Here is a 23,743-nt window from a genome sequence, read left to right on the forward strand (position 1 = left end):
TAGGAAGAAGCGCCGGGAAAGATGGCGGCGGCTGCGGTTTGAATTCCAGCGGCGCCGCCGGAGTCCGAACAAGAGCTGGGTTAGAGGGGGCGGGGACCTGGGAGCCGGACGGGTCGCTACAGCAGGGGTTACCCGTGGCGCCGCCGTCACCAAGACACCAATGCTAACACCGCCTCCGTGTCCATGATGGACTCGGTTTTGGAAGAGGACGTCACCCTCCCTGGGACGCTCAGCGGCTGCAGGTGCGGCCCGGGCATTTGGGGTTCGCGGTAACCAGGCCCGGGTTCCCGCTGATGCGGGTTCGCTCTGACGCGGCCTTGGGCCCTGCCCTTGAGGTTGCTTGAGGGTGCCCGGCCCGGGGCACTATGTGTGGTGGGTTACTTCAGGAGGGCCTCTGGGGGGCCCACCGGCTATACAGAGTGTGGGGGGCTGGAGTCCCGACCTACATCACACTCGCATCTAGCATTTTGGGACATACTTTGAAGAGGGGTTGAAGGACAGGTAAGGGGCTCTCTGAAAGAGTGGGAATAGGGGGTGCACTTCGAGTATTCCACTGGTGGGGGCTGTTTCGGGGGCAGGGACCTTGAGGGCACTTGATGGTTCATTCTGGTTTGAGGGGGTTGCTTTCATCATGGAGAATTAGTCGGTATGTCCAGACTTTGCTTTTTGAGTCACATAGTGGCCATACAGGAAGGAGGCAATGGAATGCAGTGGTTAAGAACCTTGGCTGGACTTGGACAGAACTGAATTCAAATCTAGCCCTGTAAATTGACTGTGTTATCTTGATGAAGTGACTTAACCTACTTTCCCATCTGTGCAATGGGCTAGCAGTAATATCCACCTGACAGAGTTGGGAGAGGATTAAAAGAGGTGATGCTTGCCCAGCAATTAGCTTGGCATATAATCAGTCCTTAAAAAATGATCCTGTGTTGCCATTATTATTATCACTACTACTGTCATCGATAGTGATACAAATCAGGGAATAATGGCTGAGAGTGGCCTCCCATTCGACCTGCCCCAAGAGGCAGATGGAGGCCCCATTGCTGGTGGGGCTGGTGGAGCCCTAGACTGGGGCCCTGTGGTTGTCCTGGGCTCCTGGTTGGAGAGTGGGTAGAAGGAAGACGAAGAGAGCCCTGAGTGAGAGCTTGCAGTGTTTATCCCCGCTCTGCAAGGGACAGGCTGCTGCTTTTAGTCAGCATACCCTAATTGAAAGGGTGACCGTAGTGTTAATTGTGCCAAGTGGGATGCTTTTAAGAGTGAAATAGGCACAATTAATATTTGTGCCTGGGCAGCAGGCATAAACAGGTCCTATCTTGGGTAAACCTGGAGTAAAGGTTATTCTGTTTATTGAGAACCTAGTATGTATCAGGCACAGACCAAGACCCTTTACAGTTCCTAATTGGATCCTGTGATGGTCATCATGCCCCTTTCTGTCCATCTTTCTTCCACTGCCCCAGTATATTGGGGTATGGCCTCTCACTTGGATTGTCCTGGCTTCTTCACACCTCTAATAGTTCTTTATACTACAGTTTGAAAACTCTTTTTAAAATGTAAATCTGATCTTCACAGTCTTCTGCTTTATGCTTTTTATGTTTCCTATTGCCATTCAGATAAAGTCCATTATTCTCTTAGCTCTTCTCACTTCAGTGCTTTATGGCCAAATACTTGGGCTTTGGGGACCCAGACCTACCTGGATTTCAATCACAGCTCTGCCACTTAACAACCCTGTGACTTTGGGTAAGCCATACATCCTCCGTGAGACTCAGTTTCTATCATCTGTAAAATGGGTTGGTATAAAGTCTCAGTTTGGCCTAAGGATTAAAATGAGTCTAAAAGAGTTAAGCCCACTTTTTGTCTGACCCAGAGTAGCTACTCAACAGATCAGCAAATATTTTTCCTTCCCTCATCTCCCTGCCTTTGCAGGAATTAGGCACTGTATACATTGCTGGTAGCTAATCCCTTACTCACCTGCTTTAGACCCTCCCTGGTTTATCATCCCCAGGATGAAGTTCTTTTATATGGCTTCCAGGGTCCTTCATAATCTGGTCCTTGGTACCTCTCTCATCTCATCTCTTCTTACTCTCCTTACCCTGTCTCCTCCCTAAGCCAGGTTAACAAACTCTGTCATGAATGCTCTTACCTTGTTCTTTCTCACTGCTGGGGCTGTGCACTTTCTGTTCCTGCTGACTGGATTGCCTTCCCTTGTCTCCTTTGTGTTATTAATGCCTATTATTTTTCAGGTCTCAATTTTGGTGTCCCTGCCAGGAAGCCTTCACTGACATTTCCCCATCCTCACCTGGGCCCTCTACTTTCCTAGCCATCCCCACTCATCACTGACCCTGTCTCAGTCCTTGACCTTCCTGTATTTTATTAAACAATAAAATCGTCCAATGGAAATACAATGTAAGCCATATATGTAATTTAAAATTTTGTAGTAGCCACTTTAAAAAAATTAAAAAGAAACAGGTAAAATTAATAATGTATTTTATTTAACCTAATATTTCCATATATTATCATTCTAACTTAATCAGAAAAAATTATTGATGAGTATCATACATTCTTTTTTATCTTACTAAGTCTTTGAAATCTGGTATTAATTTATAAGTAGAGCACTTCTCAATTTGGACTAACCACATTTCAGGTGCTTAATAAGTGCATGTGGCTGATGCCTCCCATGTTGGACATTGCAGGTATTGACGGTTAACTTATCTGTCCCACACTGTGACCCACTTGAGAGCAGGGATTGCATTTTGTTCATCTTTTATAACGCCAGTTCCTAACCTGGTATCTGCCACATAATAGGGGCTCAGTGAGTATTTGTTAAATCACTGAATGAACAATGATCCTTTGAGGTGATGATATTGTCTCCTTTTTCACAGGGGACTCTGAAGCTCAGAGTGGTGAAGCAAATGGTCTGGGATCACACAGCGCGACTGAGTCAGGATTTAAATCCAGGCTCTCTGACTCCAAAGCCTGGCTGTCAGTACCCTGTCTTGCCCTCCAACTGGTTCTCTGAATCATTTCTGACTGAGAGGATTCTGGAAAGATTTTACAGAGCTCCTGGCACTTGAACTGGCCCATAAGGAGTGGCAGAAATATCCTCAGAGAGACAGGTTCTCCATTAGGTGGTCACAATGGAAGAGAAAGATCCCTAGAGTAATATCACCCCTTTTTATTCTAGTATATTACTAGTACCTCCTGAGCACTCTTCTGCTTGATATAATAATTTCCAAGCTCCAGTTTTAAAGACTAACCTGGAGTCCAGTTTGTCCTTGAACTTGTTGAAAGTCAGTATGTTTCATTCCCTCCAAACCTGATCACCTGCAGGCACCCCACGCAGCTCCAGCCCTGAGGAATTGAGGCTCAGATTCTGACCCCAGGGACTTTGCCCAAATGAAGGCCCTTTATTAAGTCCTGCCTAGTGGTATGAAAAAACCTGGGCTTTGTAGTCAGGATGAGTGGATATAAATCCTGGTTCAGCCAGTTATTAGATGTGTTGCTTTGAGTGATTCATTTAACCCTTCTGAGCTTCACTTTCTCTTCGATGATAATACCTGTTTTATTGGGTGGCTGTGTGGATGAAGTGAGATTGTGCATATTAAGTGCCTGGCACCTCCTGGAGAGTGCACCAGATGTTGGCAGGGTTTGTTATACTGTTGTTGTACCACCATGCTTCCTGCCCTGGACAGAACCCTCTGCGCCTACAATGCTGGGTCCATCCCTTCGCTTTATGCCTAGGAGTCTGCTTCTCCCCGACCGTGAGCTTCCTGAGGCCTGGCCCAGGCTTGTTCGTCCGTGATTTCCTCCAGCACGAGGCCATTAAGTGCTTGCTGTCTAGTTAGGAGCAGACCAAAAAGAAATGTTTTCCTATAAACACCGTTTGCACTGTCTTGGGCAAAGAATACCTTCATGGACTTTTTGTAGAAGGCTGGGAAAGAGGATGGTGGAATGAAATTTGTGGTGAAGGCTTGATGGTGGTAGGAGGGCTGAGCCTAGATGGGGTACCCTGGGGCAGTGAGGTTTGGGGACAGTGTGCCCCATCACCAGTGCAAGCTCAGTGAGGGCAGGGAGCATGTCTGGTTCGTTCTGCATTGTATCGTCAGCATCTAGAACCATGTCTGACACAGAGGCCTGACAAATCGATTTTGTTCAGTCTCTGTTTGAAAAGATAAATACCCTCTAAATATAGACTTAATATTTAGTAGTCTCATGCTGCTTTGTAATCACTGTGAAAAAGTGTACACACAGGGTGTCAACTGGTACAATCTTTCTGGAACACAATTTGATATTATCTGTATTAACATTAACAACGTGCCTGTGTGTGTTTTTTAACAGCTTTATTGAGATATAATTTACATGCCATAAAGTTCACCCATTTAAAGTAATGGTTATTAGTGTATTTACAGAGTTATGCAACGATCACCATAATCTAATTTTAGAGCATTTTCAGTATCCAAAGAAGAGACCCTGTGGCCCTGAGCAGTCGCTGCCACCCCGCAGCCCTAGGCAACTGCAGTCTACTGTTTGTCTCTGCAGATTGGCCTCCTCCGGGCATTTCACGTGAATGGATCTTACAATGTGTAGTCTTCTGTCCGGTTCATCCATGTTGTGACATGTCTCAGTACTGTGTTCCTTTTTTTAAAAAAAATTTTTTTTTTTATTTTGGTAAAATATGCATAAAATTTATCATCTTAACCATTTTTAAGTGTACGGTTCAGTTATATTAAATACATTTGTAATGTTGTGCAATTGTTGCACCATTTATCTCCATAACTCTTTTCATCTCGTAAAACTGAAACTCTGCACCATTAAACAGTAACAGCCTATTCCCCCTTCTCCCAAGCTCTGGCAACCACCGTTCGACTTTCTGTCTCTCTAATTTTGACTACTCTAGGTACCTCATGTAAGTGGAATCACAGTATTTGTCTTTTTGTGATTGGCTTATTTCGCTTAGTGTAATGTCCTCAAGGTTCTTCCATGTTGTAGCATGTGTCAGAATTTCGTTCCTTTTAAAGGCTGAATCATATTTCATTGTATGTGTATACTGCAGTTTACAGTGGGCTGCTTCCATGTTTTTAGCAATTGTGAACATGGGTATACAAATATCTCTTTAAAACCATGCTTTCAATTCTTTTGGGCATATATGTACGCAGAAGTAGAATTGCTGTATCACATGGTAATGGTAATTTTCTTTTTCTTTACTTTTTTTTTTTTGTGAGACAGAGTCTTGTTTCTTTACCCTGGCTAGAGTATAGTGGCATCATCATAGCTCTCTGCAACCTCCAATTCCTGGGCTCAAGCTATCCTCCTGCCTCAGCTTCCCTAGTAGCTGGGACCATAGGCACGTACCACCATGCCCAGCTAGTTTTTCTATTTTTTGTAGAGATAGAGTCTCAATCCTGCTCAGGCTGGTGGTCTTGAACTCCTGACCTTAAGTGATCCTCCCACCCTGGCCTCCCAGAGTGCTAGGATTATAGGTGTCAGTCACCATGCTGGGCCCTATTTTTCATTTTTTTAAGGAACTGCCATACTGTTTTCCACAGTGACTGTATCATTTTACATTACCGCCAACATTGTGCAAGGTTCCAGTTTCTCTATGTTCTCACCAACACTTGTTATTATTATTTTTTGGTAGTATCCATTCCTGTTTATGGCCAAATAATATTCCATTATACACATACACCCACAGTTTGTTTGTTCATTCATGTTGATGGGCATTTGGGTCATTTCTACTTTTTGTCTACTATGAATAATGTTGCTATGAACATTTGTTCATGTGCAGGTTTTTGTGTGGACATGTTTTCATTTCTCTTGGGCATATATTATTAACATAACTAGGAGTGGAATTGCTGGGTCAGATATGTTTAACATTTTGAAGAACTGCCCAACCGTTTTCCAAGGTGGCTGCACCATTTTATACTCCCACTAGTAGTGTATGAGGGTTGTAATTTCTCTGTGTCCTAACCAGTGCTTTTTATTGTCTGTCCTTTTGATTATAGCCATCCTTGGGGGTGTTACATTGTATCTCATCATGGTATTGATTATATTTTTCTAATGACTACTAATGTGTTATCTTTTCATGTGCTTTGTAGCCATTTGTGTATTTTCTTTGGAGCAATATCTGTTCAAATCCTTTGCCCATTTAAAAAACATGAATCTGTTTTGACCCAGCAATTCCACTTCTTATCTATCCTAGGGAAATACTCATGCATGTGCACAGTGGGGCCTGCATGAGAATATTTATATGACATTGTTTGTAAAAGAAAAACTTGGAAACAAATTGAATTAACCATCAATAGGGGATTGGGTAAATACATATCCTTTCAAAAGTGTCTTTCAGACTGTTTGTGGCTTATGAAAGTCACATTGGTAGCTTGTGAAAGTCAGTTTCGTAGGTTGCAACCAGGATTTAGAAAACTAGAGCAGAATAGAAAACATTTCAAGGATTAAGGGTAATATATTCTATAGATCATAGTCAATAAACTTTGAAAAACTGCTGTAGAATGCTTTGTAAGTGTTAAAAACATTGAGGCAGTTCTCTTTGTACTGTCAAGAAAACATCATTAGGACATAGTAGAGGAAATGTTGTGGAACAATATATACAGTTTGATTGCATTTGCTTTATTTTTAAGCCACAAAATTAAAAACCATTTCTATGTATGTGAATTCATAGAAAAAGGTCTGGAAGGATACAGGTCTTTTTTTTTTTTTTTTCCTTTTAGAGGCAGGGTCTTGCTCTGTTGCCCAGCCTGGAGTACAGTGGTCCGCCTGATCATAGCTCACTGTGGCCTTGAACTCCTGGGTTGAAGTGGTGCTCCTGCCTCAGCCTCCCAAGTAGCTAGAACTGCAGGCACATGCCACCATGCCTGGCTAATTGTTAAAACATTTTTTGTAGAGATGGGATCTCTCTGTGTTGCCCAGGCTGGTCTTGAACGCTTGGTCTTAAGCAGATCTTTTTGACAATGGTGATGACCTCTCATGTGGGGACTAATATGGGAGTGAGGAGAACTTTAGGCTTACCTGTCTTTTTGTATTTATGTATTTCTTCTCTGAGAATAAGTAACAGAATGAAAAAGGAATTGTTAAAACACAAACCAAAGTGCACTTGTTGATGTAATTGTTTTCTAAATGCGATGTCCAGTCCCATCTGTGGCTCTTATGACACTTTATCAACGAAATACTTAGTCCTTGTTGGGTCTTGTGGTGTGGTGGACAATTGTGGTTGGCACATAGGCACAGAAAGAGATCGCTCCTCTTGAGTGACAATAGAGCAAGCTGGAAGAGTGAGGTGGTGAAGCTCAGGGGAGGGGCATTCATTCACTCAACAAATAGAAAACAGCTGTGAGGGCTGCGGCTGAGCTGAGCGCTGGAAACCCTCTGCCTCTTCATTATGTCCTCACCGTCCCCGCCTTGAGGAAGGCGTTCAGGGCGCCAGGGTGTTGTGGAGGTTCAGAGCATGGGGTTTGAAGTCAAGGCAGCTTGGGGTTTCCAGCTTTATTAACTTTTCCTGGCCTCTGTTTCCTCATTTAAAAAAAGGGCAACGTTTAAAAAGTACCACCAACTACAGAAGGGCTGTGGTGAAGATTACATGGGAGGCCGCCTGTCCTGTCCTGTCCTGGGCGTGGCTTCTGTGCTGCGTGGGTGCCCAGTGCAGGGGAGGTCCCTGAGGATTATCCTTTACTTTGCACGTGAGGAAACTGACACTCCACCAAGTGCCACATTCATGTAGGAGCTTTGGGCAGCCTGGACACAGGTTAGCAAGTGGAAAGGGCACGGGAACCTGGAATTTGGTCTCAGCTTTGCCACTTACCCTTTGTGATTTTGAGCAAGTTCCTATCCCTTTCAAGGTCTCATTCTTCCCATCTCTACAGTGATAAAATCATATCTGAGCCCTCTTCTTTTGATTATTGTTTTTTATTTCTAGTGGATCTCCATGAGGCCCCAGCCTTGATTACAAGGCTAAGAGTGAATGATCAGAATGGGAAGAGGAGTTGCCTGGGGCTGGAGGTGTGATTGGTACTGACTGGAGGGTGCAGATGACAGAGATTCACAGCATTTTAAACGAGGGTAGGTAAAGCACCAGTGGAAATTTGGCAGGAACCAGGCAGGAATTTCTGTGTTGCATAGTGATTTTGGTAAGATTTGGGACATCAGATGTCATTTTCCAAACTTTAGTACTTGACTGTTGGAAGCTTGTCTAAGTCCAAAATCTTTGGCATTGATTGCTAGGTAGTTTTCAGCCGTGATTGATCTTGGCATGAGTTATGGATGGGCGATTTCAGCCAGTGGGAGTTAATTTAATGGCTGTGGTGGAGAGAATCCCAGATTGAGAATGGAGGACCAGACTCAGGCTAAGCTTGGCCAATAACCTGGTGTGTGTGTGACCTTGGGCCTTGGGCCCACATCTGCAAAAAGTGGTGGTTGAACTTGATTTTAATATTTAAAATTAAATTTAGAAAATGGACTTTGTGCTTTTAGTGATGCTTATTAGAGGAAATTGGGAATTATAGAACGTTAACAGGAGGAAAGCATCTTTCATTTCCCTACAAATGATGATTTTTAATATTTTAATTTATTTTGTCTTTTTATGTGTCTATAGCCTACCTACTTCACAGAAGGATTTGAGGTGACTTTAGTGTATACGTACTGTATGCATTCTTTTCATAATTGAGGACATACTTTGTTTTATAAGTTTTTTCAGTTATTTTTATAAGAGACATATTTTATATGATCATTTTCCTGATGTTGGAATTTTATGATATTTCCGATGTTTTACTTGTTCTTGATCTTGAAGGTCCATTCCAACTCCAAAGTTTGGTGATTAGGCAAAATTGTCCCAGGAGCAGAATGAATTTGGATTTAGAGGCATGGAAAGAGCAAACTGCCAAAAAGTCAAGCTGAGCTTCTGTCAACTCTAGTTTGCAACATGGACAGAGAAGCATGAATGGGGCTTAGGCATAAAAGGCCTGGACTCTGGACCTGGTTCTCCACTTAACTGCCATGTGACCCTGGCTAGGACGCTGAAATTGGGCCTCAGAGCCTTCCTTTGAATTGGGCAGTTCTAATGATGGTAAATCTTGTATAAATTATAAAGCACTGTTTATTTCAAGGTGGTGATGATATTTTGCCCCCATTTAGGGAGTACACACTATATGCCAGGTACCTTGCTGTATCTTGCTTAATTGCCAATTACTCTGTGAAATAACTGCTATTCTCCTTTTACAGCCAAAGGAAGTGAGGGTTGTAGAGGTACGTGGCAGAGCTTAGAATAGAATAGTGTCTTTTGTGTCAAACCATACCTCCAATTATGGTTTAGTTTTCTGTCAGTGTCTCCAGAATCATACTGAACTATTTATATAATTCAACCAGTACAGCTTCTTGGATCAGTGAAATTTTGCATTTTTGTTTGACATTCTTAAAGCATCTGAATTGGTAACTTGAATCCCAGAAGTCGTGATAGGCATATTAGTGGTAATAATAATAATGATAAAACAATAATAGGTACCATTTGTTGAGCACTTACTATGTGCTAAGTGTTTCTATACGTGAACTAATTTAATTTTTATGGGTAGAGTGATATCTCCATGTAAAAGATTAAGAAAATGAGACTCAGAAACAGAAGCAGCTTGTACTTGCACAGGGCCTGTGTGCCTGGCACATACTTGGCACACAGACATTTGATGTATGAACAAATGAATGAATGACCATGCTGAAGGTCAGTCAGCTAGCAAGTGTTCAAGTTGGCACTCATTTCTAAAGCCAGAGCTCAGCCCCACAGCCTCAGTTCTTAACCTCTGCGTTTCATGCCTCTGAGGTAGCTCAGCTATGTGTCTCCCTCCTGACTATGGGCTGATGATCATCACGTGCAGTCCTGGCAGTCCTAGCAGCCTCTGTTCAAATACTAGCTCATCTCTCATCCCATGTGTTCTCTCCTAGTGGCCTTGTTCCCAATGTACCTGATGACCTGGATGGCGTCAACCCCAATGCTGGTTTGAGAAACAGTGGTGAGTGCACAAAACCGGGTGTTCTCTTGAGTAAGAACAAGGGAAGTAGACACTAGGTGGTGAGCTCCATAAGGCTGGAGACTGGGCTTTCATATCTCTGGGGCCCAGAGCCTGCCCTAGCCTGACACATAGTAGGTGCTCAGTATTTTTTGTACGTATTGATTTGTTCTCCATCTCCTGTCATAAACACTAGAGGAATTGATGTCCTGTAGGCCATACTTCATGAGTTTTATTTCTTGCTACCAAGCCGATAAGGATTCAGATAGTGTTTGCTGAACTGAAGGATTGCGTGGAGGCTGGACATTGAATTGGTGACTGGACCAGGCACGGAGGTTCTGTTGGTCTGCACAGCCGAGTGGCTGGAGGCCCAGGAGAGCTGCCGTCTGGACTGGGTGTGCCAAGGCCTTTCTGGCAGCCTGCTGAGTCCCGTTTGCCAGCTGAGGCCCAGCATTCCTACACGGGCCTGCCCTTTGGAGACAAATAGCTGGTTAGACCACAGGAGACGGTGCTGAATAAGTAAGCAGCGTATTGTGTTTAAGCTGGATTATGAGGAGACTTTGCAGTTTGGGTCTTGCTAAGCATTCTTCATAATTTACATTTCTGAGAAAAATGAATGCTATCATAAGTGTCTCCGTGGGTAGTGCTAATAATTTGCCTTGTTGAAATATCTTAGAGATATTTTGACTTTTTTCTCTTCTCTAAAGTGATGAGATACATGCAAAAGGAAGTTGTTTTTGCAGCAGACAGGCTAAATGTTTCAAGGTTTATTTCTGGAGAATACCTTAACAGGCCAACCTCAGTTTTCCTTAGGAACCTGTTAACTTTTACTTTAAATAAAAAATGCAACAAGCCTGCTTTCTACTCTTCCTGCCTATAGGCAGTTAGAAGCAGAAAATTGATAGGCCTGCTCCTTAATTCAGCCAGCAGTGTTCATCTGCCTCATGCCAGGCTCCGGGATAGACGCTGGGATTCAATCTCGAATGTGTTACCATCAAGGTGAGAGGACAGACAATTAAACAAAAAATTCTGATGAATCATATATATAGTCAGTGTCTGGGGTGAAAACTTAAACGGTGCTGTGAGAGGGGATTAGCGGGAGATCTTCCCTGGTGTGCAGGTGGGCCAGGCGAGAGTTTCCCCAGAAACTGCTACTGGAGCAGAGACTTGAAGAGTGAGTAGGACCTAGGCAGGGAAGGAGGGGCTGGGGATGAGCATCGCAGACACGGACAGCGGAGCACGGCCTGTTTGAGGGACAGGAAAACACGCCCGTGTGCCGTTAGTTTGCACACAAGGCTCCTTGTAGTCTGCCCCACCCACTCTCGTGGCCTCTTTTCTGCCGAGTTGTTTCTGAACACCAGGCCCACGCCGGCCTTTGCCTGGGCTGTTTCTCCCTCCTTTTGTCCCTCTCACCAGCTGGTGGCTGCCTCAGCTCAAAGCTCACCCTCCTTTTTTGGCTCCCCCCAGGCTGACTTAGGTACGCTTTCCTCTCTAAACATTATATATTTCACTTCATTTCATCTCATTAGTTTATTCCTTTTGTCTACTTTTAAAATAGCCAGAATCAGACCATTTTTCACCCACTTACACTCCTATCATTCTGGTCCAAACCGTGGTGATCTCTGGCCTGGATTATCCTAGTATTCTCCCACCTGTTCTCCTTGTTTCTCTCCTAAGCCCCTTACAGTCTGTTCTCAGCAAGGCAGCCAGAGGGAGCCTTCAGAAACCCTGGTCTGATCATGTTACTCCTTTGCTCACACTCTTCCAGCGGCTCCTCAGAGTCCTTAGATAGCCTACAGGACCACACACAGTCTGTCCCCCAACATCTTTCTTACCTCCTCTCCTGCTGTCCCCCTTGTTTATTGCTCTCCAGCCCACTGGCCTTTTGATGGTTCTGCAGGTCCACTAGGCGTGCTCCCATCTCAGGCTTCTCCCTGTGCCTGGAGTGTCCTTCCCTCAGGTAACTGGCTCCTTCTCTGCAAATCTGCCCAAATGTCACTTCTCAGTGAGACCTGCCTCAAAATTGCAATCCTCACCCCACCCCTGATATTCCATGTCCTTATCCACTTTATCCCCTACCCCTACCCCTGCAGCATTTATCACCTTTTATTATTATGCAGTTGGCCGATTATTTTGTTTATTGTCCGTCTCCTCTCTCTAGACTATCAGCTCCATTGTGGCTTTTTTGTTTTTAGAGACGGGTTCTTGCTCTGTCACCCAGGCTAGAGTGCAGTGGTTTGGTCATAGCTCACTGCAGCCTTGAACTCCTGGGCTCAAGTGATCCTCCTGCCTCAGCCTCCCAAGTAGTTGGAACTATAGGCATGCACCACCCCACCCGGCTAATTTTTTTTTTTTTTTTTGAGACAGAGTCTCACTTTATTGCCCGGACTAGAGTGAGTGCCGTGGCGTCAGCCTAGCTCACAGCAACCTCAAACTCCTGGGCTTAAGCGATCCTACTGCCTCAGCCTCCCGAGTAGCTGGGACTACAGGCATGCGCCACCATGCCCGGCTAATTTTTTCTATGTATATTTTTAGTTGTCCAGATAATTTATTTCTATTTTTAGTAGAGACGGGGTCTCGCTCAGGCTGGTCTCGAACTCCTGACCTTGAGCGATCCACCTGCCTCGGCCTCCCAGAGGGCTAGGACTACAGGCGTGAGCCACCGCGCCTGGCCACACCTGGCTAATTTAAAAAAAAATTTTTTTTGAAGAGGTAGGGTCTTGCTATGTTGCTCAGGCTGGTCTTGAACTCTTGGCCTGAAGCAGTGCTCCTGCCTTGGCCTCCCAAAGTGCTGAGATTAGAGGTATGAGCCACCATGCCTGGCCCATTGGTTTGTTTTGTTTCCTGATATTAGCCACATCTAGAGAGGGACCTAGCAGAAGGCAGGCTCTCAAAACATCTTTGTTGGAAGAATGAATTCGTTCATTCACTTAACACACAATTGCTCAGCACCTTCAAAGTGCCAAGTTTTGCACAGCATGAAACAGTTTGTTTACATCTCTGTCTTGCCCGCTGGATTGGGAACCTCTTGGGTACAAGATCAGTGTCTTTTCACTGTCATTTCCCCAGCACACAGGATGGTGCTTGGCACAGAGTGAGTATGTAGTAAATGTGTGTTGAATTAAAGAAGCTATGGAGAAATTTGGTTATTAGCAAAGTCTTTATTCACTGTAAAACAGAGGTCAGCAGTTTCCGGCCCATTGCCTGCTTTTGAAAATAAACACTTATTGGAATACAGCCCCTTTATTTGTTTATGAATTGTGGCTGTTTTTGTGCTATGACAGGATTTGAGTAGTTGTGACAGATTTTAGGCTTTGAGTATGGCCCACAAAGCCTGAAATATTTATTGTCTGGTGTTTCAAGAAAAAGTTTGCCAATCTCTGCTGTCAAATCAGTTAGATGTGCTTCGTTTTAATTATTGACAGGTGAAGATAGTATCCTGTTTAACAGAATAACTTTATGAAATAAAGAAGTACATATTAGGACAGTTTGCTTTGCCAAATGCCTGATGCATTTTCTGTGTTCATCTTTTGACACACACATCGTACATTGGGGTTACTTTAAGTAATCTTTAAATATTAGAAATATGATGATTTAGAGCTTTCCCTGAGCTAAAATCAGTAAATCACAACAGATAGTAAGTACCATGGGTTATACTATGGAAGCTGTTCATGTTTTTTCTTCTCTGGGCTCTATTCCTCAATAGGAATGCTGGTCAATTTTGCATGCCATGATGTTTTTCTATGTCTGTTTTACCTTTTTATAGTGCTCCCAGATGTGTCAGAAGAAATGGTGTCTCCCACCAGAGCACGGAACATGAAGGACTTTGAAAATGTAAGTGGAGATACCAAATTATTGCCCTTAACAAATCATGTCTGTTGCCGCTGTCCAGCCAGCCCAGGATAGAGCTGTGTTTCCTGAGAACTGTCTGAGCTGAATGATGTGAGAGGCAGGAGGCGTGCCACGTCTTGTAGGCTTTCTCTGTTGGACTGTAGCATATGCATGCAGTCAGCCCTTTTATGCAAGGGCCAGCTATGGGTTCTGACAGGTTCAGCAATTTGCAACTTTGGGGAGTTTGGTATTAATATATTTCTGGTGTTCTGAAGGTGAGGATGTTATCATATTCCACAGTTGAGGAGAACTAACATTTATCAAAGGCCTTACTATTAGCAGGGATCCCCAACCTATGGTGAGTTGTATAATTATTTCATTATATATTACAATGTAATAATAATAGAAATAAAGTGCACAATAAATGTAATGTGCTTAAATCATCCTGAAACCATCCCTCCTGTCCCCCATCTGTGGAAGAATTGTCTTCCATGAAAACGGTCCCTGGTGCCAAAAAGGCACATTATTTATGGGCCCTATTTAATCCTGCTACAACTCTTCAGGTGCTTTGTATTGTACCCATTTTATAGATAAGGAATCTTAATACTAGGAGACACTTGTTTATGGTCATATAATAGGTGTCAGAGCTGGGATTTGAATCCAGGATTTTAATGATTTCAAAGCTATTCTTTCTACTGCATTGTGCCTCCCCTTGCATTTTATAGACTTTATCTTTGTTGCTGTTGAGTGAAATGTGAGCAGCCTGTACCCAGTACTGTATAGTAATTGCCTGAGAATGGATTACTTGGTGATAAATTTGGCTTTGATGCTTAATGTCTTCCAGCATTGTCTTTCATTTGTTAGCAAAGGGGGTTTGTTGTCAAGTAACAGGAAAATAAGTTATTTTCCCAATTCCAATTCTCTTTAACAAGTTACCTGTTCAGTGCTCTCATTTATCTTGGGAAGAATTAGACCCTTCTTCATTTGTAAGTAAATGAAATCCATACTATGCAAGACGCAGGAGATATTTATCAGAGAGAAGATGGAGGACACAGAAGGAAGGATGTTCCACAATTATGTTCCTCTCTCCCCAGTTGTCTTTACAGAACAGAGCGGTGCTGTCTCTGGATTTAATTTAGAATACTCATTACTGCTAATAGTTATCTGCAAACCACCAGTGACCAATTGAAGAAATGACTTGTCAGATCTCTAATGGAAACAAGTAATTTCTGAGCTTTGAGTTGTTATAATTTCAGCTGTACAACTCGATCTATGCTGTGGGGTCTGGGGCCTCAAACGAATGAGATTTGATTATTCTACATCGTGTATAATTAAAATATGCTCTACTATTAAATGGTTGTTCCCATTTTATCATAAGAGTAATAAGCGCTGCTGTTTATTGAGCCCTGGCTCTGAGCTGGGTACTTTAAGTGGTAAAGCTTTTTGTATACGTTACTTTGATATTAAAGTGACTCTACAAGATAGAGAGTTATTATTTCATTTTTGAAGGGCACAGTTTTAAATTTTATTTCTAGATGAGAAAATTTCACAGAAACTTAGAATTTTGGTTTCGCATCGTTTGCCTACAGAACTGGAAGGAATCCTAGAATGGAATCCAACTCTCTTCATTATATGTGAGAGAAACTGAGGCCCAGGGATGTGATATGGCAAAGCTGCTCTCAGAGGCAGTCTGTGCTGCCGAAGGACCATGGCGTCTGGGGCCAGACTGCCTGTTGGTCCACTTCTGCCGGATGACCTTGGGCCAGTCACTTAACCTCTCTGTATTTTTCTCAGCCTTAAAATGGGCATGATATTATAATAGTAGCTACTTCTTAGGGCTGTTAGGAGGAGTGAGTGAGTGAATATATGTGAAGCACATGTGCCTAGCACAGAGTACATTCTATGTGTTAGCTATTTCTCCTTCTTATTGTTACACTTGTTATTTTTTCTACTCTGCCATGTGGTTCAAGTTTCCCTTTCTCAGACGTTTTCTTGATGACCTAAATCCTGTTTTCCTTGAAGGTGAGGGAGAGCCTTCTATGCCAATGTGTTTTAGGATTTATGTTTTTTCTTTATGACTGTGGTCCTTTGGCTGCTGTTAGGCATTTATGGCATTAATATTTTTTATTGTAGCATTTTCAAGAGCAAATTCTGCAGCTGAAATTGAAATGGCCAGACTGTTCTCAGTGTCTCCCTCTCAGGTCTTTATAAGTCACTGAAATTTTTCATTTGGCCTGAGCTACTAAATGCATGATCTCTGTGTAGTGGTAGTCTGAACCTTCTGTGGGATGCTTACAGGAAATGCTCTTGGCATCGAAACTAATTTTAGAGTCAGCATGCATATTAAGGAAAGGGCCGGAATACTTTTGATTTAATGAGGAAACTCATGATTCCTCTTATTCTAGTCTCAGATGACATCTAACCATCAGCAGGTGTATTTAGCCAGGGTCTAGCAAGACATATGCCCCCTTCTGGTTTTGCTTGGAGTTCATCCGTTCAATAAACGTTTTCAAATATATGCCCTTGTGCCAGGCTCTCTGCCAGGGTATTGAGAATTTGCAGTGGATTAAGACAAGGTAAGTCTTCCTGTCAGGAGGCTCAGACTCTAGTTGGGAAGATGGATAGGAAAACTGCAGTGGTAGAGGTAAGCACAGGGTGCTGTGGAGCCACAGAAGAGGGGCTCTGAACCGACTGGGGGATTCAGGGAAGCCTCCCTGGAGGAGGTGTTGCCTGAGTTGGGTCATCAGGGACAAATAGGGATTGGCCAAGTGGAGAGGGCTGGGAAAACATCCAGGTACAAGGACTCAATGTACGAATGTACAGAGAGGCATGACAGGGCATGATGAATTCAGGGAACTGTAAGCTCCCTTTGGCTAGAAGGAGGCTGTATGAGGGGGGCTGAGAGAAGTGAGGCCATGGAAGCAGGTAGGGGTCAGATCCTGCAGGTACTTGAATGTTACACTGCTTTGTTTTAATTTTGTCCTGAAAATGAAAGGGAACCAGTGATAGGTTTTAGTTTAGGGAGGGAAATGACCAGAATTGTGCTTTCAAAAGATTTACCCGGGCTGGTGACTGAGGCGAAGAGTTTGGAGGGGAGCAAGGCTGGTGGCAAGGGGGTGAGTTAAAAGGCTCCTGTGGTGTTGTGGGCCTGGAGGGAGGAATGCCGGAGCTAAGGACATGGAGTAAAGAGGTGTGTGGAAGAGGGTCAGAATTTCAGAGCTGGAGGAGCTCCAGGAATCATCTCATCCAGTCCCTCCATTTGACACATGGGGACTCTGAAGCCCTTAGAGGGATAGGGACTTACTCAGGCTTTGAACCCAGGTCTTCTGGCACAAGAAGACCTTTCTACTACATTCAACTATTTTGTGCAAATACTCACTCGGAAATGTAAACCACATGCCTTCTTTAAACTGGTAATCCATTGTCTAATATCCTCGTTAGCTGAGGGCATAATCACCCCTATGGTAGGCTTATGGTAGTAAGGTGATAAATCAATTTGGTCTTCAGTGGGAGCCTGACTTACTGGTCCTTTCTAGATGGCAGTGTAGTAGGGGCCTTCCCAGACAGACGGATGGAGGAGGCCTGGCTGAGGCAGGGTTTGTGAAGGCCAGTGCTTACCTGCTGGGACCTGTTCTAGACACTACAATCTCTCTCTCTCCCTTTAAAAAATTTTTTTGGATGAGTGGTGTGGGGGTCAGGGGAAACTTCCCTTTCACCCTGGAAGGTTCACTGAAAGATGAACTCACAATAAGGCAGATTAATAAGAGAAAAAGATTTATTTACCCTGGGCATGGAGAGAATCACAGAATGATTACCCAATATCTCAGTGGGGTATAGAAGTTTATATACCCTCATTTTAGAGGGAGGAGGAGATGAGGAATGTAGGTAATTCTGTTTAGGGGCAATAAATGGTTACTAGGGAGGATGAATAGATATTTGGGAGAATGAATGGATGGGAGAAAATAGATTAATTTGTGAATGATTCTCTTTGGAAATTAAATTAACCGAGAGACCAGTATTATCTTTGAAATGGGTTGGGCCAGATCTGGTTGCGTTCTTGATCTTTTTCCTGCAATATATTGAGATAACTTGGAGGGGAAGGAAAGGCAATTGTTCTTTTTGATGGGTCCCTCCGGTTTTACGCAGGTAGAGGGAAAGCCCCTTGCAGCCTGTTGATCTCTAAGGGCCTTTAATTCAAAATACTCTTTATACCCAAGGGTCATACTTTGGGGTGAAGTTCCCTGAGCTCCTTCAGTGGGCAAGACTCAGAATCTGGCACAGCATATCCAGTCCAGGTAGTAATCTTCATCAATGTGTGGAAGAGTTTAACTCTGGCTTTCAACAGGGAATGACATGGTAGCTTTCTATCTCCGTTAATACTGATGGATGGCATTATTTAATGGCTGTGTAATATTTCATAATTAAAAGGGATAAATTGAGCCACAATTCTCATAATCTCTTACAATGGGACATTTCAAGTTGTTTCTAATTTCTTACTTTTACAAAGCTGTGATGACTATCTTTGGGCATATCTTTTATAGTTATGTGATTTTTTTAGGGTAAATTCCTAGAAACAGGCTTTCTGGATGGCAGAGGTTTTAACTATAACGTATATGCAGCAAACAATACATATTATGGAGTGGGATTTGTTATTTCTAGTGCCTTTCTTTCTAAGGAATTGGGAAAACACTTAGTCAGGTGTGGCTGAACCAGTTACCTGTATGCTGGCCACACCCAGGTCTCTCTTCATCCCTATCCTTTGCCGCTCCTGTCTCATACCCACCTGCCCTGAGATACTGGCCTTCTTGTACTGAGGCCTTTATTTCTATTTGTTGAAAATTCATGGTCTCAGCTGAGGCAGTTGGTCAAGTTTGAGTGTTTTATGTGTAGTTTTGCTAGGAGATTTGCATCTTTAAATTTGCTCTGTAATATCTATATTGTGAGTTAACCCATTACCAGAGCATAGCTCTCTCACTCTCTGGCCCTGCCCCAATTGTATGGCCCCTAAGCTTTCAAAAGCACCATGGTGTGTGGATATGACATGGGCTCTAGAATGACAAAGACTGGGTTTTAGGTCTGTCTCTGCCACCTACTGACCTGTAGCCTTGAATAGTTTGCTTCCAGAACCTCATATGTAAAGTGGGGCTAATACTGTCTTTCATTCAGTGTTGTTATGAGGATTTTATGAGCTATGGTGTGGAAAGCACCTGTCCTGCCTGGTGCATAGTGGGTACTCAATAAATGCTGTATCTGCTCTAATCTGAAGATTCTGTCTACTACAGCCACTGCCCTTGGGTTGTGCCCCAGCAATGTTCAGTTTCTGCTGATCCTTTTGTGAGGTTCCTTTGACCTTGGAGTAAAATCCTAACCTTGCCATGGCCCATGAGATCCTGCCCTGTGTGCTCAGTAGCTCCCTGTCTCTGCAGCCCCAGCATGTTCTCCTGTCTTCTTGTATGCTGCACTCTGGCCATACAGGCTGTTCTTCCTCAGCCACACCCAGCTTGTCCTTGTGTCAGGGCGTTCTTGCATGCTTTGTCCTCTGGCTGGACACCCTTTCTCCCTTTCGTTGAATGGCAGGCCCCTGGACCTTTATGCCTCAGCTTTAACGTGACCTTGCTGGAGAGGCTGTCCCCAGCTCCCTTCCCAAATTCATTATTTTCTTCTACCAAGTGCTCAGCACCTTGTCTTTCCTGCCATTAATCTTAGGACTGAGATTATGTCTTTATTTTTGTACCTGCTTAACATGTGTCTTCTCTGTTGTAGTGCTCAACTCTGAGCCTAATAAGATGGTAGGCACTTAATAAATATTTGTTGCTTGAATGAATGTGTAACCTTGTGTGAGATACTAACCCTCTAAGTTTTGATTGCTTTGTCTGTAAAATGGGAAAAATAATATTTATCTCATGGGCTTGTGGGGATTAAATAACATGCTAGGACAGTGCCAGGTCTACCAGGCAAATGGGACAGCACAGTGAACAGGGCAGCTGCTGTGGTTTTTGTTAATAAAGTGGCTGGAGACGGCAGCGTACCAAGAGGGAGACCAATCATGATGTGGGTGGGGGCGTGCAGGGCCAGAGTCTCAGGAGAGCAAGCGGTGGTGAGGGGAGGGTGAGGCTAAGATGGGGGGACAAGGGTGAGCTTAGAACGAGGCAGGAGAGCAAGAACCGGGTGGGGTGCAGCTCAGTGGAAGTAGTTGAGGACCATGTCTGTAGCTGGCAGTGAGTGTCACAGCCACTCTCTGTGTAGCTCTCTGCACAACATATGGCCTGACGGCACCAAGGGCCTTTTGCAGAGTTGAGCATGTGGAGTCAAGTTGGGCTTATGGCTGGTGGGGATGTGTTAGGTACAGGATTCATCTGTGCAGCAGGCCAGTCTACTGGATTGAACGTTCTGAGTTCCCGTACCTCTGCACGTCCTGGCCATGCCCTCCAAAAACCTGGCCAGATGGTGGGCTGGGCACTGTAAATTTTTACAATCTTTTTGAAGGCCATTTGGAAAGATTTTGATAGTCATTAAAAATAAAATTACTCTTGAGCCCAGTAATCCATTTTGGGGAAATTTAACCTAAGGAAACCACCCAGTAGAAAAGGCAAAAGCTGTGTTCACAGAGGTGTTTGTTGCCACATCGTGTATAATTGTGAAAAATTGGAAAGAAGGAAAATTCTATTTTATATTTGTTATCTTTTATCTCTTTGACTTCTTGCAACAAGCTTGTGTTGATTGTATTTCACGGATGAGGATGCTGAGGTTGGAGAGATTAAATGACTTGCCATTGAGCTTGGTGTGATTGAGAAACTAAAAGATGACAAAATTCAAACCTGGTCTTCCTGATTGTAAAGCTTGTCTGTATACTTCCCACTAAAGCACACCAAATCCCTAAAAGCACAGTAGAGAAATGGTTAAATGATTGACTTTGAATCAATTCAGTGGAATTGTGTGCAGTCATTTAAACCGATAATTATGTGTAATTCCACAACAACATGGAAAATACTTGATATATTAAGCAAAAGCAGTGGAATATACAAATTTACTTATGTTATAATTCTACAAAAAACATATTCATGAGCAAAGACTGAAGGAAATATGAAGAGCTGATGTCATTAGTAGTCATATTCCAAGTGTTGTTTGGGGTTCAGTTTTAAAATTCTGTTACTGCTCTAGTATTGTTTGTTAATAAATAGATACTTGCCTAGTAACAGTTTTCTTGATGACTGGAAGACACCAGGGAGAGTGTTGGCATCAGAAACGAATTCCGAAGTGTCCTCCTCATTTTATTACTTAGCTCATTTTATTACTTAGCTCATTTTATTATTTATTCACTTAGCTGCTGTTGGCAGAATTATCTTACATGTTTACTAGAGATGAACTTTGGGCAGCAAGAAATCGTGATCTTTGTTGTGTTTAGGTGAGGTCTAACAGTTTTTGTCCTTTCAAAGAGGATAAAAAATTGATGGTGGCCCAAAGATCTGCTTATTGAGGGCTTGAGTGAGAAATGGATTCCTTTCTAAAGCTGTCTGTGTTTACTGCTTGCTAAGTGCCACGCTCTGCCAGGTGCTTTAGCTCATTTAGTTGTCCCAACACCCGTGTGAGGTAATTGATTTTATCCTTATTTTAGAGATGAGCCAGCAGTGGCTCAAAGATGTTAAATAATTTCCCCAAGGTCACACAACTCACAAGTAGCAGCACTGAGAATTCAGTCTGTTTCTGCTGACCCCAGAGCCCTTGTTCTTAGCCCTTGCTGCCTTGGTAGAAAGATGATCTTGTAGGGGGAGCTTCATCTCTGGAGGCCAGGCTCTCGCGAGTCCTTGAAACTGGTAGCCAGAGTTAGGCACCTTGCTTAGATTTCAGATGAGATGGGGCTGGTTGGAGTTGCCCTTATTTTTTATGTTGTTGGTTTTTGTTTTTCTTCTCTTTTAGATGGAACTTTAGGCTAAGCAAGGCTTTTAACAGGGAGTTGGGGGAGGAGGAAGCCAGAACCTGACTAGCAGCTCCTACAAAATCTTTCCTGCTGCTGAGCTGGGGCCCCTGTCCAGTTTCAGAAAGCACCACCTCGTAATCATGTTGGGATGTTTCCCATTTGAGATGGCTGCAGTTCTGTAATGACACTTGAGTTCCAAGGGCTGGAATGTGACAAATACAGCCCTTGCATTAGCTTACTTCTGGGCATTAAGTTTCTAAGTTATATTTGGTGGGTTTTACATTTTGAGGTATTTATTCCTTCTGTATTATAAGCTATTTTATGTTCTTCCACCTCAATTTTTTTTGTTTCTCATAAAAGGAAAAGTACACATGAGAAAAACATCAATATGTTTTACATTTTTATGATATACTATACACTATACTAAACATTCTAATTAATTTCTTTTAATCCTTATAGTAGCTCTATGACATAGGTATTATTATAATCCCATTTTTATAAATAAAAGAGCTGAGGCACACAGAAAAAGTAAAATAAGATCATACAGCTAGTATGGTAGTCTGAACTGTATTTATTCATTTATTTATTCATTCATTTAATAAATGTTGGTTGAGCATCTGCCGTGTTCTAGATATTGCGTGCTAAAACTTGGGAGGAAACAGCCAGGAAAGATTAAGTGAATTGTTTTCATATAATAAACATGATAATAAATAGTAAACATGTGAATAGATAGGATGAAGATTATGAAAAATTTTAGCAAGAAAATAAGAGCTGTGTGTTAGAGAGTGACTTGGTTGGGGGTGGTAGAGATGGGCCCCCATTAGATCTGGGAGTGAGGAAGGGCCTCTCTGAGGTGGTGACATTTGAGCCGAGAAGGAAGGGATGAGAGGGAGCCACCCTGGCAAGTGCTGCAGGAAGAGCTTTGCAGGCAGACAAGGGCTTGGCTTATTTGAGGATCAGAAGGGAGGCCAGTGAGGCTGGAACATCGTGGACAGGGGAGAAAATGATACCTGATGGGGCTGGAGAGGCGGGCAGGAGCCAGGTCATACGGCACTTTGTGGCCGTGGCAGGGAGTTTTAGTCTGGGAGTGATGGAAAAAAAAAAAACAATGGAGGCTTTAAGCAGAGGAGTGATGTGTACCAGATCTGTCTGACTCTGAAGCCTGTGGGGCTCTTGTTACATCTCACTGCCTTCAAGAAATTCTTAAATATATCTGTTCATCTATCCAGCCAACCGTTAGCTATGGAGTATTAATAAAAACTGTCTCTTGTGTTTCAGACTAGAATGCACAGGTTAGGTATGGTTCCCCTCTCCTAGTGATGGCGTGGGTAGAAAGGCAGGCAGCCACCTGGTATAGGGCAGAGCCACCATCGCTGTGATACAGAAAGTAGTGTGTGCAAACATTCAGAAGAGTCCCCAGTCCAGCCTGGTGGGGACACTCACAGAAAACTTTCTGAGGGAAGTGATAATAAGCAGAGAACTGGACTGGCCATTGTGGAAAGGTGGTGCTTGTATTTTGTTTTATTTATTTGGGCCCGTCTGGCGTTTGCCATGACCTTCTAAAGGCATATTTGCCTTCCTCACATTTTTAAACAAATTTCTTTACCTATAAATAGGATAAATATTCTTTCAAGTGTTTACTAAGAATTTTAACATTGTGTGCAATGTGGGCATTCTAAGCAACCTCTATAAATATTTTATTGGTAGCTGAGTAATAGAATAAGGTTTCTCTTTATAGGAAGCATCTGGTGGGTAGACTTTTTTGTTTGAATGAATGTTTTATGTGCTGTTTCCTTAAAACATTTAAAAAGAGGCTTTAACGAACCTACCAGTTGTTTCTTGTGCTGTTCTTGTTAGCCACGAAATTGAAAACTTAAGTGTTAACAACAGGGCCAAGGGTAGACAGTTTGAAAATGTACTTAATGTAGAATATGCTTATTATTTCCTTTTATCCAGTCATAAAGCTACATTTATTAAAAGATCGTGTAATGGA

General features: G+C 43.1%; 1 protein-coding gene across 1 annotated transcript in view; it reads left to right on the forward strand.

Moving 5' to 3' along the window:
• The window catches only part of CDK5RAP2 (CDK5 regulatory subunit associated protein 2), a 175,424-nt gene continuing 151,681 nt past the window's right edge, over positions 1 to 23,743 (forward strand). Inside the window, exons 1-3 of the mRNA XM_045563942.1 lie at positions 1 to 242; positions 9,937 to 10,004; positions 13,768 to 13,835. Coding sequence (XP_045419898.1) covers positions 184 to 242; positions 9,937 to 10,004; positions 13,768 to 13,835 — 195 coding nt within the window. The 5' untranslated portion in view covers positions 1 to 183. The remainder of the gene's footprint in view (positions 243 to 9,936; positions 10,005 to 13,767; positions 13,836 to 23,743) is intronic.

The sequence above is a fragment of the Lemur catta genome, chromosome 10 (genome assembly GCF_020740605.2).
Source record: "Lemur catta isolate mLemCat1 chromosome 10, mLemCat1.pri, whole genome shotgun sequence".
Taxonomy (NCBI): Eukaryota; Metazoa; Chordata; class Mammalia; order Primates; family Lemuridae; genus Lemur; species Lemur catta.